Consider the following 15,140-nt stretch of genomic DNA (forward strand, 5'->3'; position numbering starts at 1 on the left):
TTTTAGGGTTGATTAAGTGTTAAGGTTAGGGTTAGGTGTAGGGTTAGATTTTAGGGTTGATTAATGGTTAAGGTTAGGGTTAGGTGTAGGGTTTGATTTTAGGGTTGATTAAGGTTTAAGGTTAGGGTTAGATTTTATGGTTGATTAAGGGTTAAGGTTAGGGTTAGGTGTAGGGTTTGATTTTAGAGTTGATTAAGGGTTAAGGTTAGGGTTAGGTGTAGGGTTGGATTTTAGGGTTGATTAAGGGTTAAGGTTAGGGTTAGGTGCAGGGTTTGATTTTAGGGTTGATTAAGGGTTAAGGTTAGGCTTAGGTTTAGGGTTAGATTTTGTGGTTGATTAAGGGTTAAGGTTAGGGTTAGGTGTAGGGTTAGATTTTATGGTTGATTAGGGTTAGGGTTAGGTTTAGGGTTAGGTTCTATTTTGAATCTTTTACATTCAACATAGGGTTAAGTTAAATTTAATGGACATTCAATTCAGTGTTAGCTGAATGACAGTTGAGCATCAACAAGACCGTAAAATGGACCATCCAAGTAAAGTGTTACCCAGAAATGTACCTGAACACACCTCATTTCCAGAATACCACACCCATCAGTGTAGATATATTCCCAAACTCTGACGCTGTTTCAATGGCGTGGGTGAAAAGAATAAAAATAGACTGTTGACAGAGTGTAAGATAGCAATGAATACCTGAGATGAGGACACCAAGAAATTCAGGATGAAGATATCAATCAAATTTCGACAATGGTCCTTAATCAAGTCAAGATGAAATTACCCCCTATATTAGAATGAAGATACTAAGATGATGGGTATATTCACAATGTCTTTGTTTCAAAATGAAGCTACCCAGCCTCTTATGACAAATATATACAATGACAATATACAATTTTCTTTAAGATGAAGATACACCCAGTTTTGAAAAGATATCCAGCAAACCGAGGACACTGTACATACTGTACAATATAAAATAGAGTACAATGTATTTCTGTAGAGTACTCACTGATTCTGTAAAATAGATGGGGTACTCTGGAGGAACTTAAGCCCTAACCGGATAGGATTATTATCTCAGGGGGTTCTGGGGTCATTTTCTCTTTTATGTTTTTTTTATCCTCTGTGATTTTATTCCCGTCCACAACGATCATGTACGTGTTTTTCTCAGATCTCCTCTGAGATAAAAAATGACAGGCTAAATTATCTACTGTTTTTCTCTGAATTCCTGTAATCGTGGTCCTCCGGTAATTTTAGTCCCGTCCGGACGCACATCTCTGAGTTTCTTCTCTTCGCATTTAATAAAACAGCTATTTGTCCACTGCCGCGCACCGTAATTACACTTCGGGCTTACCGTGGTTTCCACAGAGATCCACGTTAAAAACGCAACAGTGAGTGGAAATGGAGGAGCTACTGAACGCTGTGATGTTATATGATCGAGAGAAAAAGCCTAAAAACTCACTTGCAGTCCGGATGCAGGAGTTTTATCATTGAGTAGAAGTGAGAAATATTTTTTTTCACAGACGTCCCCCTGAGAAACTGATAATTTGAGTATCTTCACCTTGAATCTTTGTGTATCTTTGTTTGGAGATGAAGATATTCAACATCTGGAGGGAAATATTCCCAGCATCTGTAATGTGAAGGATACCCAAAGGTTTGAGATGATTTCTGGTACTATTAGTGGATCTCAAAAAATTAGAATATCATTGTAAAGTTACTTTATTTCAGTAATTCAGTTAAAATATGAAACTCATATATTATATAGATGAATTAAACACAGAGTGATCTGTTTTAAGGATTTATTTATTTTATTAAAGCCCAAAAATCAGTCTCTCAGAAAATTAGAATATTATAAAAGACCAATTGGTACTTTTGGCAGTGTGGGCAGTGTGCCAAGTCCTGCTGGAAAATAAAATCCTGATCAGAGGGAAGCTGTAAGATATGAAGTGCTGTAAGATTTTGTGGGAAAACAAAACTGCACTGACTTTAGACTTGATAATAAAACACAGTGGATCAACACCAGCAGATGACAGACATGACTCTCCAAACCATCACTGATTGGTGGAAACTTCACACTAGACCTCGAGCAGTTCGGACTGTGTGTCTCTCCACTCTTCCTCCAGACTCTGCTCCCTTGATTTTTAAAATGAAATGTAAAATTTACTGATGATCAGTGATGGTTTGGTTGATTTAAAATGATTAATTGTAATATTAAGACCTGATTAATCTGATATATAAAGATAAAGTCTGTTCCTTTAAACTTGTTTATTTAGCCACAAAAGCAGCTTTAAATAATGAAATATCAGTTTTTGAGGAGCTCGTCACACTTTCAGCTCTCAGACAACAGAGCACACTGTGACCAGCCCCTCGGTGACTACACACACACACACACACACACACACACTCACCACAGTCTCTACCTTTACCCTGGTGACTCATACATCAGGGTGTATTTGTGGTGACACAGAAGCAGCACTCTCACAGATGAAAGGCATGAGTGTGTGAGTGTGTGTGAGTGTGTGTGTGTGTGTGAGAGTGTGTGTGTGTGTATACGGTAGTAGATCTGAATGTACTGATGAAGTTTTAGCTGTAATTAAATGTTTAGTTCAGGCTTTAGAGTCACGACTGAATCTGCATGCAGACAGCAGGTGTGTGTCTGTGAAAGACGCATTTCGATGCTCATTGCTATCTTACACCTCATCAACAGTTTGTTTTCATGCATTGCGCACACATGGACTTCAGTCATATATTAACGCTGATGGACGTGGTGGTCTGGAAGTAAAGTATGTGCAGGTACATTTCTGGTGAGTTTCTGTCTTGGTGGCATGAAACAGGTGCACAACTGTCTGATTAAAACCCTGACAACAGTCAACAGTCAGGAAACACTTCTCCCAGAGCCTTCAGCATTTAACTATAAAATATAATATACTTAAAAATCTGCACGGTAACTATAATTTATTAATAGTTATATTTATTTCTGACAGTTATAAGGATTTAAATTTATGTTCAGTACATGGACTTAATAATTGTAGCTTAATATAATAGATATACAAATTTTGCTGTTTGAGAATTTTAACAGATAATTATTCTCACTCATTCGCTCATATTCTCTCTCAAATAAAAAATTAAAAGAGAGAAGCTCTTCGACTGAACATAAATGTATTTTATTTCACTTCGCTATTATTTAACTGAAAATGACTTTTATATGTTTTATATTTGAAAAACATTAAAGCACATTGCCGCCACGCTCTCACATCTTGCGCTGCTCATTAGTTTTTCAACATTTTAGAGTTAATTTTACGATAAAGCTAAATGTTCGCTTTATAGTCGTTTCTTATAACTAGGTTACATTTATTAAAATATTAAATATATTAATTCATTAATTTTGCTGGATATCCGTGTTTGCTGTTTTATATAGAGCTTTAATTAGAACCTAATTCAATCAAATCCTCAGAGCTATGCTCTGAAATCTATTCCATGCAGTCTTTTCTGTAAATTAAAGACAGTTAAACTCTTTCAATACCCTTGATTTGAGTAGAAACCTTTTGAATAAGCAGGTGTCCCAATACTTTTGGACCCTTTAGTTTACATTAAGGCTTGTCAAAAGTCACGGGACAGCAGCATGTGTCAGGCTTGGAAATGAGTGAACACTGTGCCATTGTGCTCATGGCAAGGCCAGGTGAATTATGGAGTTACAGTGGCTTTTAAAAGTATTCATACCCCGTTAATTGTTGCACATTTTGTCACCTTAATTCCACAAACTTAAATGTATTTTATTAATATTTTAAGTGATAGACCAACACAAAATAGCACATAATTGTCAAAAATGTAATTAAATTAAAGTCTGAGAAGTTCACTCCTGTATCAATTTATTATTATAGCTGTAAGTGCTTTGGGGTTTGTCTCTACCAGCTTTGATCATCTATAGATTTTATAGATTTTTCCTCATTCTTCTTTATAAATCAGCTGAAGATCAGTCAGGTTGGATGGAGAGTGTTGGTCTGTGAACAGCAGTTTTCATTTCTCTCCACAGAAGATCAATGAGATTTAAGACTGGATCATTCTAACACATGAATATTCTTTAATCTAAATCATTAAATCATTCCACTGTAGCTCTGTTTAGCTGTATGTTTAGGGTCATCGTCTTGCTGGAAGATCTCAAGTCTTTTACAGCCTCCAACAGCTTTTCTTCTTCCAGGATTGTGCTGTATTTATTTATCTCCATCCATCTTCCCTCCATCATCAACTCTGACCAGCTTCCTAAATCTGTCCCTGCTGAAGAAAAGCATATCCTCACAGCATGATGCTGCCACCACCATGTTTCACAGTGTAGTGGGGATCAGGGTGTGTTCAGGGTGATGAGAAGTGTTACTTTCCCGCCATACATAGTGCTTTGCATTTAGGCTGAAAAATGTAACTTTGGTCTGATCTGACCACAGAACTACAAACTGCAAACAGCACTTCTTACGTCTTTCTTTCAACAATGGTTTTCTTCTTGACGCTCTTCCATAAAGATCAGATTTGTGGAGAGCAGGACTTATAGTTGTCTTGTGGACTGTAGATTCTCCTGATCCACCTGAGCTATGGATCTCTGCAGCTCCTCCAGAGTGACCATGGGTCTCTTGGCTACTTCTCTGAGCAGTGCTCTTCTTGCTAGGTCTCTCAGTTTGTCTGGATCATGGCCATGTCTTATTGGTAGGTTTGTAGAAACAGTTGTAGAATATTTTTTTTAGGTTCATTGTTTTTTGGATGATGAATTGATGGAACAGAGCTGCTTGGGATGTGTTTTTATAATCTAACCCTGCTTTAATCTTCTTCTCCACAACTTTATCTCTGATCTGTCTGGTAAGTTCTTTGGTCTTCATGATGCTGTTTGCTCACTAGTGTTCACTAACAAACCACTGAGGTCTTCACAGAACAGCTGTATTTATACTGAGACTAAATTACACACAGCTGCATTAACTCTATTAAATAATTAAGTTAAGACTTCTGAAGCCGATTGATTGCACTGATTGATTTTATTTAGGGGTTTCAGAGTAAAGGGGGCTGAATACTTTTGCAAGCCACTGTATGGGGGTTGTAGTTGTCACACCCCAGCCTGTGCCTTATGTGTCTTATGTTTTTCGTTTTTTGGTTCCATGTGCTCCTGTCCTCTGTTCTTTGGTGTTCCCACCTGTCCCATTTGTTACCCTGTCCCCTCGTTTCCTTCCCCAGGTGTTTCCTGTTTCCCAGTTTGCATCCTATGTTCTCGGTTGTGCTTTGCGTTTGATCCCCGCCTCTGTGTTTTTCCCTGTCAATTTAAAACCTGCATTGGCACACTGATTGGTTTATTTTACGTTATGCCCAAAATTAATTGATTAATGATTAATTAAGTCAATTAGTACATGTCTTTTGCACGCCCTAAATCCAGCTGCAAATAGGGCCCTAATTGGTGGTTCTTTGTTTGTTTTTAAGACATCGAAAAATGAACGTAACTTTCATTTGCATCCAGCCTCCAATGTGTTACAGCATTGAGTCTTTTAACATGTTGTTCCCACCAGATAAATCTCTCTATCTCTCTCTCTGCAGGTGATGTCCCAGGCCGAGGCCCGTCAGAAGACCCTGGTGCAGTCTATAGACGGTTTACCCCGCAGAGGCTCGGTGTCCTGTCTGGATCAGGACCTCCTGCTGCTCAAAGCCACTTCAGCCGCCACCCTCAGCTGCCTGGGGGAGTGCCTGAGCATACTGCAGCACAGCCACGCCCACAGCCACGCCCATAACTCCACCTCTGGTGAGTCCGACACGGACCCTGTAAAGACTCTGGGCCCCCAGGGGCCCTCGCTCAGCCCTGATTGCGAGGCTGAGAAGGGCCTGGGTGAGATAGACTGTGGCCCCTGCCCGTACATCACGGGCCCCGTGCAACTCAACATGTGCAACAAGTGTTGCTGAAGGGGTTGTTCTTTCTTTCTTTCTTTCTTTCTTTCGTTCGTCCGTTTGTTTTTTGATGTTTGTTGCATGTTTTTCAGGGTGTGAATCTCCAGAATTAGTGTATCTGATTCCAGTTCTGCAGGAAATCATACAATATATGATTTTTTTAAATATTGAAATTTTAAAATCATCTTAAAATATACATTAAATGCACTAAATCCACTATCCAAATGTTAGGTTTTTGTATTGTGTTGCAGTAACACTTCAGTGTGGGCGGGGCATTATAACGCCATTTTTTGGCCTTAATACATCAATAGTCAGATATGAACCTGATAATTATTATTACTACATTTAGTATTACTTTTATTTTGGGATGTTCTGCTCATATCGCTAAGCTGTTAGTGTTCCTCGTATCACTACTATAAGGAACATCGGATTTTAAGGCGCACTGTGCAACACTAGTACGGAACAGGGGTGTTTTCATGTTCCCTTTCTAATTCAGCAGGCCTCGTCACTGAGTGGTTAGCGGCTAATGCTAGTACTGCTCAAGCTGTGCTAGCCAGGGTTAGCAGCAGGCTACAAGCTGATAGTACTTACCTCTGAACGGCAAAAGAGCTAGCGCTTAGCACGGTTAGCAGCTAATGCTGCTCCAGCAGTGCTAGCCAAGGTTATCAGGAGGCTACAGGCTGATAAACCTCACCTCTGAACAGTGAAAGAGTTAGAGATTAGCATGGTTAGCGGCTAATGCTAATGCCGCTTCAGCAGTGCCAACCGGGGTTAGCACCAGGCTACAGGCCGATAATATCTCTCTAAATGGCGAAAGACAGACAAAGGCATGGGCCATGCGTAACCCCCCACTTAGTACACACACATGAACACACAGCAGCACAAACCCAATTTTCACATTAAAAATTAAACACACCCACGATTAATTAAGAGAATTAATACATTACTTTTGCTTTACAATTTCGAGCTGAGCAAGGTGTACTTTTCCCGTCTTTACGATAGCAAAGACACACTGACACTGACCCTAAATCAAGCTACAGGGCTTAAATATAATGAAGTGTTACTGTCTGTACAGTTATTTAGGAATTGATTCAGTGCAACATGAAAGTTCATGTTTTTAGTTAATCTTAAGTATTTTAATACAAATCAGGATTATTTTATACATAATATATTTAATAATGTACAGAACTCTCCAACATGCCTACAATACTGCAAATGCATGTATTGTTTTTTATTGAGAAAAGAAAAAATATATATTAAATAGTATAATAGAATAATAAATCAGTGCTGTTCTGTAGGCTGCAGAGCGTTTTGGCTGAGTATATACTGAATGAAATTAAATGAAATTAACTGCAAATGACAGATTGATTTTGGTACGAAAATCGATGCAGTTGAATTTCCACCCTCAGACTGATGCATCACTGTGATTGGATGCATCTGTACACCCCCTACATGTTGTTTCTGTTGGGTATTTTTACTGTCGTTTGTGTTACTGTTGTATTTTACCCATCTGTGAGTGTGTTTTCAGTCTACTGTATTGTTTTATTTGTGTCGTCTGCCATATTGTATCATTTTTACTCAGCACTGTGTGACTAAAGGGCTAAATATCTCACAGCCTGTCAGTGCATGTCAGCTGTGTGTGTGTGTGTTTAGAGTGTGTGTGTGTGTGTGTGTGAGTACATTAATCTGCTGCACTTGGTTTCCAGTGCTGGAGTTTCCACATGCCAAAGAACACACAGTGGTGCCTGCTCATTTCCTGTTATCGACATAGAAAAAATTATCCAATAAAACATCTCAAATTTAAACCTGGCTTTAAAAGTGGCTTTCTTAACTCCTTTTAACCTGTTATTCATGCATGCGTTACAAAAGATACTTTAATTGTTACTGAAAAGCTTTAATGGCAAATGACTTATATCTAAAAACTTAAATTTACACTAATAAAATGTTCATTTCTTTCGCAGGCTCATTCTGACAGACTGTAATACACTACAGGAAGTGTAGAGGGCGCTCTATAATGCTCTATAATTCTTTAGAATGTTCATATGATTCATACGCTCATTTTTACAGACTCTAATAAACTACAGGAAGTGTAGAGGGCGCTCTATAATGCTCTATAATTCTTTAGAATGTTCATATGATTCATACGCTCATTTTTACAGACTCTAATAAACTACAGGAAGCGTAGGGGGTGCTCTATAATGCTCTATAATTCTTTATAGTGTTCATATGATTCATACGCTCATTCTTACAGACTCTAATACACAACAGGAAGCATAGTGGGCGCTGTATAATGCTCTATAATGTGATCCACAACACACTCATTCTAACAGACTGTAATGCACTACAGGAAGTGTAGGGGGCGCTCTATAATACTCTATAATGTTCATATGATCCACAACACGCTCATTCTAATAGACTGTAATACACTACAGGAAGCGGAGGGGGAAGCTCTATAATGCACTATAATGCTCTATATTGTTCATATGATCCCCATGCTCATTCTGACTGAGAGTAATACACAACAGGAAGTGTAGGGGGCGCTCTATAATGCTCTATAATGTTCATATGATCCACACGCTCATTCTGACAGACTGTAATACACTACAGGAAGTGTAGGGGCGCTCTATAATGCTCTATAATGCTCTATAATGTTCATATGATCCACAGCACGCTTATTCTGACAGAGTGTAATACACTACAGGAAGCGTAGGGGGTGCTCTATAGTTCTTTATAATGTTCATATGATCCACAACACGCTCATTCTGAAAAACTGTAATACACTACAGGAAGCATAGGGGGCACTCTATAATGCTCTATAATGTTTATATGATCCACAACACGCTCATTCTGACAGACTGTAATACACTACAGGAAGCGTAGGGGGCGCTCTATAATGCTCTATAATGTTCATATGATCCACAACACGCTCATTCTGACAGACTGTAATACACTACAGGAAGCGTAGGGGGCGCTCTATAATGCTCTATAATGTTCATATGATCCACAACACGCTCATTCTGACAGACTGTAATACACTACAGGATGAGTAGGGGCGCTCTATAATGCTCTATAATACGCTATAATGTACATATGATTCACACACTCATTCTGACAGACTGTAATACACTACAGGAAGCGTAGCAGGCGCTATATAATGCTCTATGATGTTCATATGACCCACACACTCATTCTGACAGACTGTAATACACTACAGAAAGTGTTGGGGTGCTCTATAATGCTCTATAATGTTCATATGATCCACAACACGCTCATTCTGACAGACTGTAATTCACTACAGGAAGTGTAGGTGGCGCTCTATAATGCTCTATAATGTTCTAACAGACTGTATTACACTACAGAAAGCATAGGGGGCCCTCTATAATGCTCTATAATGTACATATGATTCACACGCTCATTCTGACAGACTGTAATACACTACAGGAAGAGTAGGGTCCGCTCTATAATGCTCTATGATGTTCTGATGATCCACACGCTCATTCTAACAGACTGTAATACACTACAGGAAGAGTAGGGGGCGCTCTATAATACTCTGTAATGTTCATGTGATTCATATATGATGCATATGTTTTATAATAGTTAACTATAGTCTGGTCTCAGTGTTGTAGACTGTAAGAACAAGTTACTATAGTTGTAATTTGTGTTTCTGAGAGTATATAGACTAAATACTGACTGGATCCAGCTGCTTACATTTATATTACTGTAATCTTATATGACTAATAATAAATACAGATATGTAACAGTCATAAATTTAGAGTTCCCAGTTGCTTAAACTTAAATGTACGGTAAATATAGTGTTGCAATAAACTACATGAGTTTGATTAATGTTAAACCTGTGATTGAAACAACTTACTTTTTTTAGTTGATCCTAAAGGATAGTCAGATGGACTCATAATACACATTTTTAGAACTTAAATTAGGCCAACTAAAAACATAAAGTGAAATTTTAAGTTGTGAGATATAGGGCCCTATTGTACACCCTGTGCAAGGTGCGTTGCAGAGCTTATTGCTATCTTACACCCTATTAAAAGTCTATTTTCACACCTTGCACACGCGCCGTTAAAATAGTGTCAGAGTTTAGGAATAAATCTACACTGATGTTTCGACACATAATTTACCCTGATAAATCACTTTTTACACCGTTATCCAGCTCAAAGTAGCTCCACACCTCCTTACTAGAATCCGGAGAGCCCTGACATTTAAAACGAGGCATTAATGACTTAAAAAGTGAAGAAGAAGCTTATTAAAACCACTCTTTACATCCTATAGTGCTAGCTTCAGCTCCGAGCGCCACCATTACTGTACTGATAATGACATAGACATATATATATATATATATATATATATATATATACATAGACTCTGCATAGCGTAGCAGCCGGCAGGCTATACGGAGTCTATGTATATATGTCTGTTTTTATACATATGAAAAATGAATGATCTGAACTAAAGGTTTCTAGTTGGCACAACTTGTGGTGGTTTTCTTCAAAAAGCCTTGCAGTTCTCTAGATATTTCTGCAGTGAGCTCTGTGGTTCGTCCAGCGTTCAGGAAGTTAAGTGACCCGTTCAGACTCAGAGGCGGGACTCTCCGGGGGAATCTCCCTGTCTCGTCTCGTCTCGTCTCGGTCTCGCTCTGTGCCGAGGCCGAGTGAAGATTCAGACGGAGATAAAACAGATATAATCTGTAATAAGGTCAGAGCTGAGGTTACAGGCTGCCGTATTGCTGATGAATGTAATTAGTTTTCTGATTTAATGGAACGTTTCCTTCCTCAGTCAGTTTCCTGAACTGTGAGGGTTTAGCTGAGCTCCCACACCCACAGCATTCAGACTCTTAACTGGGGGCTGATTGGCTGGACAGCAGAAGATCTGCTAATTAATATAATATAATTTCACACACTCACACAGTTCTTGCACAGGTTTATAGAGTTCAGTGCTACACATTAGCTTCCTAAATGTTACTTTGAGTCTGTAGTATTGCAAGCTAACTAACAGCTACTGTACATACAGTATGGACACACCTTCTCTTTTTCAATGTGTTTTCTTTATTTTCATGACTATTTACATTGTAGATTCTCACTGAAGCATCAAAACTATGAATGAACACATGTGGAGTTTTATACTTAACTTAAAAGTGAAATAACTAAAAAAAAAGTATATTCTAGTTTCTTCAAAATAGCCCCCCTTTGCTCTGATTATTGCTTTGCACACTCTTGGCATCATTCTCTCAATGAGCTTCAAGAGGTGGCCACCTGAAATGAAAGTTTTCCAACAGTCTTGAAGGAAGGAAGGAGTTCCCAGAGGTGTTTATTAGCACTTGTTGGCTCTTTGCTTTCTTCACTCTGTGCTCCAGCTCACCCTAAACCATCTGGATTGGGTTCTCAGGTCCGGTGACTGTGGAGGTTCAGCTCATTTTTTATTAAGTACATAAAACTCCACATGTGTTCATTCATAGTTTTGATGCTTCAGTGAGAATCTACAATGTAAATAATCATGAAAATAAAGAAAACGCAGCGAATGAGAAGGTGTGTCCAAACTTTTGGCCTGTACTGTAATTAGCTAGTAATTCTATATTTGACTAAAGTTTTAAATCGTGTGTTTTTTGATTGGTATAAGTATAGACATTTCCAATGAAACGTGTGAAAAATTCGGTAACAATACTTTGCTTGGATGGTCCATTGTTGCCTTGATACCTTTTAGTTGCTCAACTCTCATTCAGCTTAAAGTCAGTTTAGTAGTTTAACCTAAACCCTAACTCTAACTCAACTCGAACCAGCAATCTCCTAAACATAGTGACAGCATTTAGCCCCCTGGACCACTTGATGCCCTTCTAAGGATCATTTACATTCAGATGAGAGTTCGGTTGCATTTAATAATAGAATAGACATTCAGTTAAATGTTAGATGAGCACCTATGAGGCATTCATAATGGACCGTCTGAGTAAAGTGATGCCAGAAATTCTACCAATGCCTGAAATAATAGCAGCATGCCAAGAACAACAGAAGAAAACGAAGTAGAATAATCCGAATATTGATATTCTGAGGGGAATTTGGGCATCATAGTCAAGGAGTACCTTTATATATATCATAAAATGCAAATTTCATTGGCTGTAAAAATGGATTTTTGGACACAATGGTGGCTAATATCAACCCTAGCAGCAGTTGAGTGGGCTGAAGACTTTTACACCTATTTCCCAAATTTACTATATTTGGATGGTCCATTATAGATGTCTCATAAATGCTCAACTAACATTCAACAGTATGTCTAACGGATCTCTAAGGTGAAAATAAATAAATATCAATTATGTGTAACCTTGCACCCAATTCTAATCCTTACTGTAATATTAACATTAAATTAAAAATAAGACTACCTTTATAAAGGATTTATAAATGGTTTACAATTAGTTTATTAATTAATGGTTACTAATTAAGTTGTAAATGCCTTAAAAAATCATTAATAATCAGTTATAACACATACGTAGAAAGAGCAACAATATAGATGGCTGTAGGTTTACTGTTGGGTCATTGTTGCCCTTTCTACATATGTGTTATAACTGATTATTAATAATTTTAAAGGCATTTACAACCTAATTAGTAACCATGAATAAATTATTTGGTAACCATTTATAAACCCTTTATTAAGGTAGTCTTATTTTAAAGTGATACCATTTTAGGGTAAGGTTTAGGGTTAGATTTAAGGTTAAGATTTTGGTTTAGGGCTGGGTTTTAGGGTTGATTTTTGGTTAAGGTTAGGATTAAGGGTTAGATTTAAGGTTAAGGGTTAGATTTAAGGTTAGGTTTAGGTTCGGGATAGGTTTAAGGCTGGGTTTTAGGGTTGATTTTTGGTTAAAGTTAGGGTTTAGGGTTAGATTTAAGGTTAAGGGTTAGATTTAAGGTTAAGGTTTAGGTTCGGGATAGGTTTAAGGCTGGGTTTTAGGGTTGATTTTTGGTTAAAGTTAGGGTTTAGGGTTAGATTTAAGGTTAAGGGTTAGATTTAAGGTTAAGGTTTAGGTTCGGGATAGGTTTAAGGCTGGGTTTTAGGGTTGATTTTTGGTTAAAGTTAGGGTTTAGGGTTAGATTTAAGGTTAAGGGTTAGATTTAAGGTTAAGGTTTTGGTTTACGGCTGCGTTTTAGAGTTGATTTTTGGTTAGATTTAAGGTTAAGGGTTATATTTAAGGTTAAGGGTTAGATTTAAGGTTAAGGTTTTGGTTTACGGCTGGGTTTTAGGGTTGATTTTTGGTTAGGGTTAAGGGTTAGATTTAAGGTGAAAGGTTAGATTAAAGGTTAAGGTTTCGGTTTAGGGCTGGGTTTTAGGGTTGATTTTTGGTTAAGGTTAGGGTTAAGGGTTAGATTTAAGGTTAAGGGTTAGATTTAAGGTTAAGAGTTAGATTTAAAGTTAAGGTTTTGGTTTACGGCTGGGTGGGTTGATTTTTGGTTAAGGTTAAGGTTAAGGGTTAGATTTAAGGTTTTGGTTTACGGGTGGGTTTTAGGGTTGATTTTTGGTTAAGGTTAGGGTTAAGGGTTAGATTTAAGGTTTTGGTTTACGGGTGGGTTTTAGGGTTGATTTTTGGTTAAGGGTTAGATTTAAGGTTAAGGGTTAGATTTAAGGTTAAGGGTTAGATTTAAGGTTAAGGTTTTGGTTTAGGGCTGGGTTTTAGGGTTGATTTTTGGTTAAGGTTAGGGTTAAGGGTTAGATTTAAGGTTAAGGGTTAGATTTAAGGTTAAGGTTTTGGTTTAGGGCTGGGTTTTAGGGTTGATTTTTGGTTAAGGTTAGGGTTTAGGGTTAGATTTAAGGTTTAAGGTTTAGGGCTTGGCTCAGTTTAATGTTAGTTAAGCATCTATAAGGTGTCTATAATGGGACCATACAATAAACTGCTATATAATAGGCATTAGGGTATACATAGCTTAAATCCAGTTGATTTTCTAACCTTTTAATTTATTAACCCAGCTTCTCAATACACTATACATTCAGCTGTAAGCTTGAGTATTATGGGGTGTATAGTGGAACTGTTGGAGATATCTGAGGTAATATTGGATTAAACTGGTTTAAAGCTAGTGGGAGGGTGCAGGGTTTACCACCAGCACATTTAGCCAAGTGGGAAACTATAAAGCAGGTAATGGAAACATTTCTTCTCTGCATGTTTCACTGAATTTATGAATCACACTTCACCTCCAGATCTGCATCCGTGTGTTTTTGCCTGTTCTCTTCTCCTGCATGACTGGATGGATGTTTCTGTTTGCCTTGATTCTTTAATTCACTGTCAGATTGTTTGGAATGGTTTGTCTACGTTTTTCCAGAACAACCCAAAACCATTATTAATGCTCAGATCCATCAGTTTAATTTAAGTTTAACCATTAAATTCCTAAAGAAGTCTTTCTGTTCTATTAAGGTTTTAAGTATAAATCATTTTACTGTAGCATTTTGGAGTAATCAAACAAAATATATCCATTTAATTTTGCCTAAACAAGATTTTGTAGTCCTATAAAGCCAGCAAATCAATCTGTTATTAAAGTACACCATAAGAGTATTGAAGAAGTCTTTCTATACTATTAATTATAGAAGTATAAAGTGTTTTTACTGTAGCATTTTGGAGTAATCAAACAAAATATATCCATTTAATTTTGCCTAAACAAGATTTTGTAGTCCTATTAAAGTACACCATAAGAGTATTGAAGAAGTTTTTTCTGTTCTATTAATGCTATAGGTATAAAGTGATTTTACTGTAGCATTTTGGAGTAATGGGAGGTCAAACTTAGGAAAAATGTCTATTTGGATTTGCATAAAGCAAATTTTGGAGTCCAATAAAACTAGCAAATCAATCTGTTATCAAATTATACCATTAAATTCTTGAAGAAGTCTTTCTATACTATTAATTATAGAAGTATAAAGTGTTTTTACTGTAGCATTTTGGAGTAATGGGAGGTCAAACCTAGGAAAAATGTCCATTCAGTTTTGCATAAAGCGGATTTTAGAATTCTATAAAAACAGGAAATCAAATTGTTATCAAACAATACGATAGAACTCTTAAAAAAAAGCCTTTCTATAGTATTAATTTTGTAAGTATCAAGTGATTTTACTGCAGCATTTTGGAGTAATAGGAGGTCAAACTTAGGAAACATGTCCATTAAATACTACATAAAGCAGATTCTGGAGTTTTATAAAACCAGCAAATTAAAATGTTATAATATCACACCATTAAATTTCCTGAAGAATTCCTTATATACTAT

At 37.3% G+C, this 15,140-nt stretch overlaps 1 protein-coding gene across 2 annotated transcripts in view; it reads left to right on the forward strand.

The window, feature by feature from the left end:
• The window catches only part of LOC103022712 (oxysterol-binding protein-related protein 10-like), an 85,280-nt gene that overhangs the window by 49,780 nt on the left and 20,360 nt on the right, over positions 1–15,140 (forward strand). For both annotated transcript variants that reach the window (XM_049472900.1, XM_049472899.1), the window contains exon 6: positions 5,554–5,755. In XM_049472900.1, the coding sequence (XP_049328857.1) occupies positions 5,554–5,755 (202 nt within the window). The remainder of the gene's footprint in view (positions 1–5,553; positions 5,756–15,140) is intronic.

This window comes from Astyanax mexicanus, unplaced genomic scaffold (assembly GCF_023375975.1).
Source record: "Astyanax mexicanus isolate ESR-SI-001 unplaced genomic scaffold, AstMex3_surface scaffold_31, whole genome shotgun sequence".
In the NCBI taxonomy this organism is placed as follows: Eukaryota; Metazoa; Chordata; class Actinopteri; order Characiformes; family Acestrorhamphidae; genus Astyanax; species Astyanax mexicanus.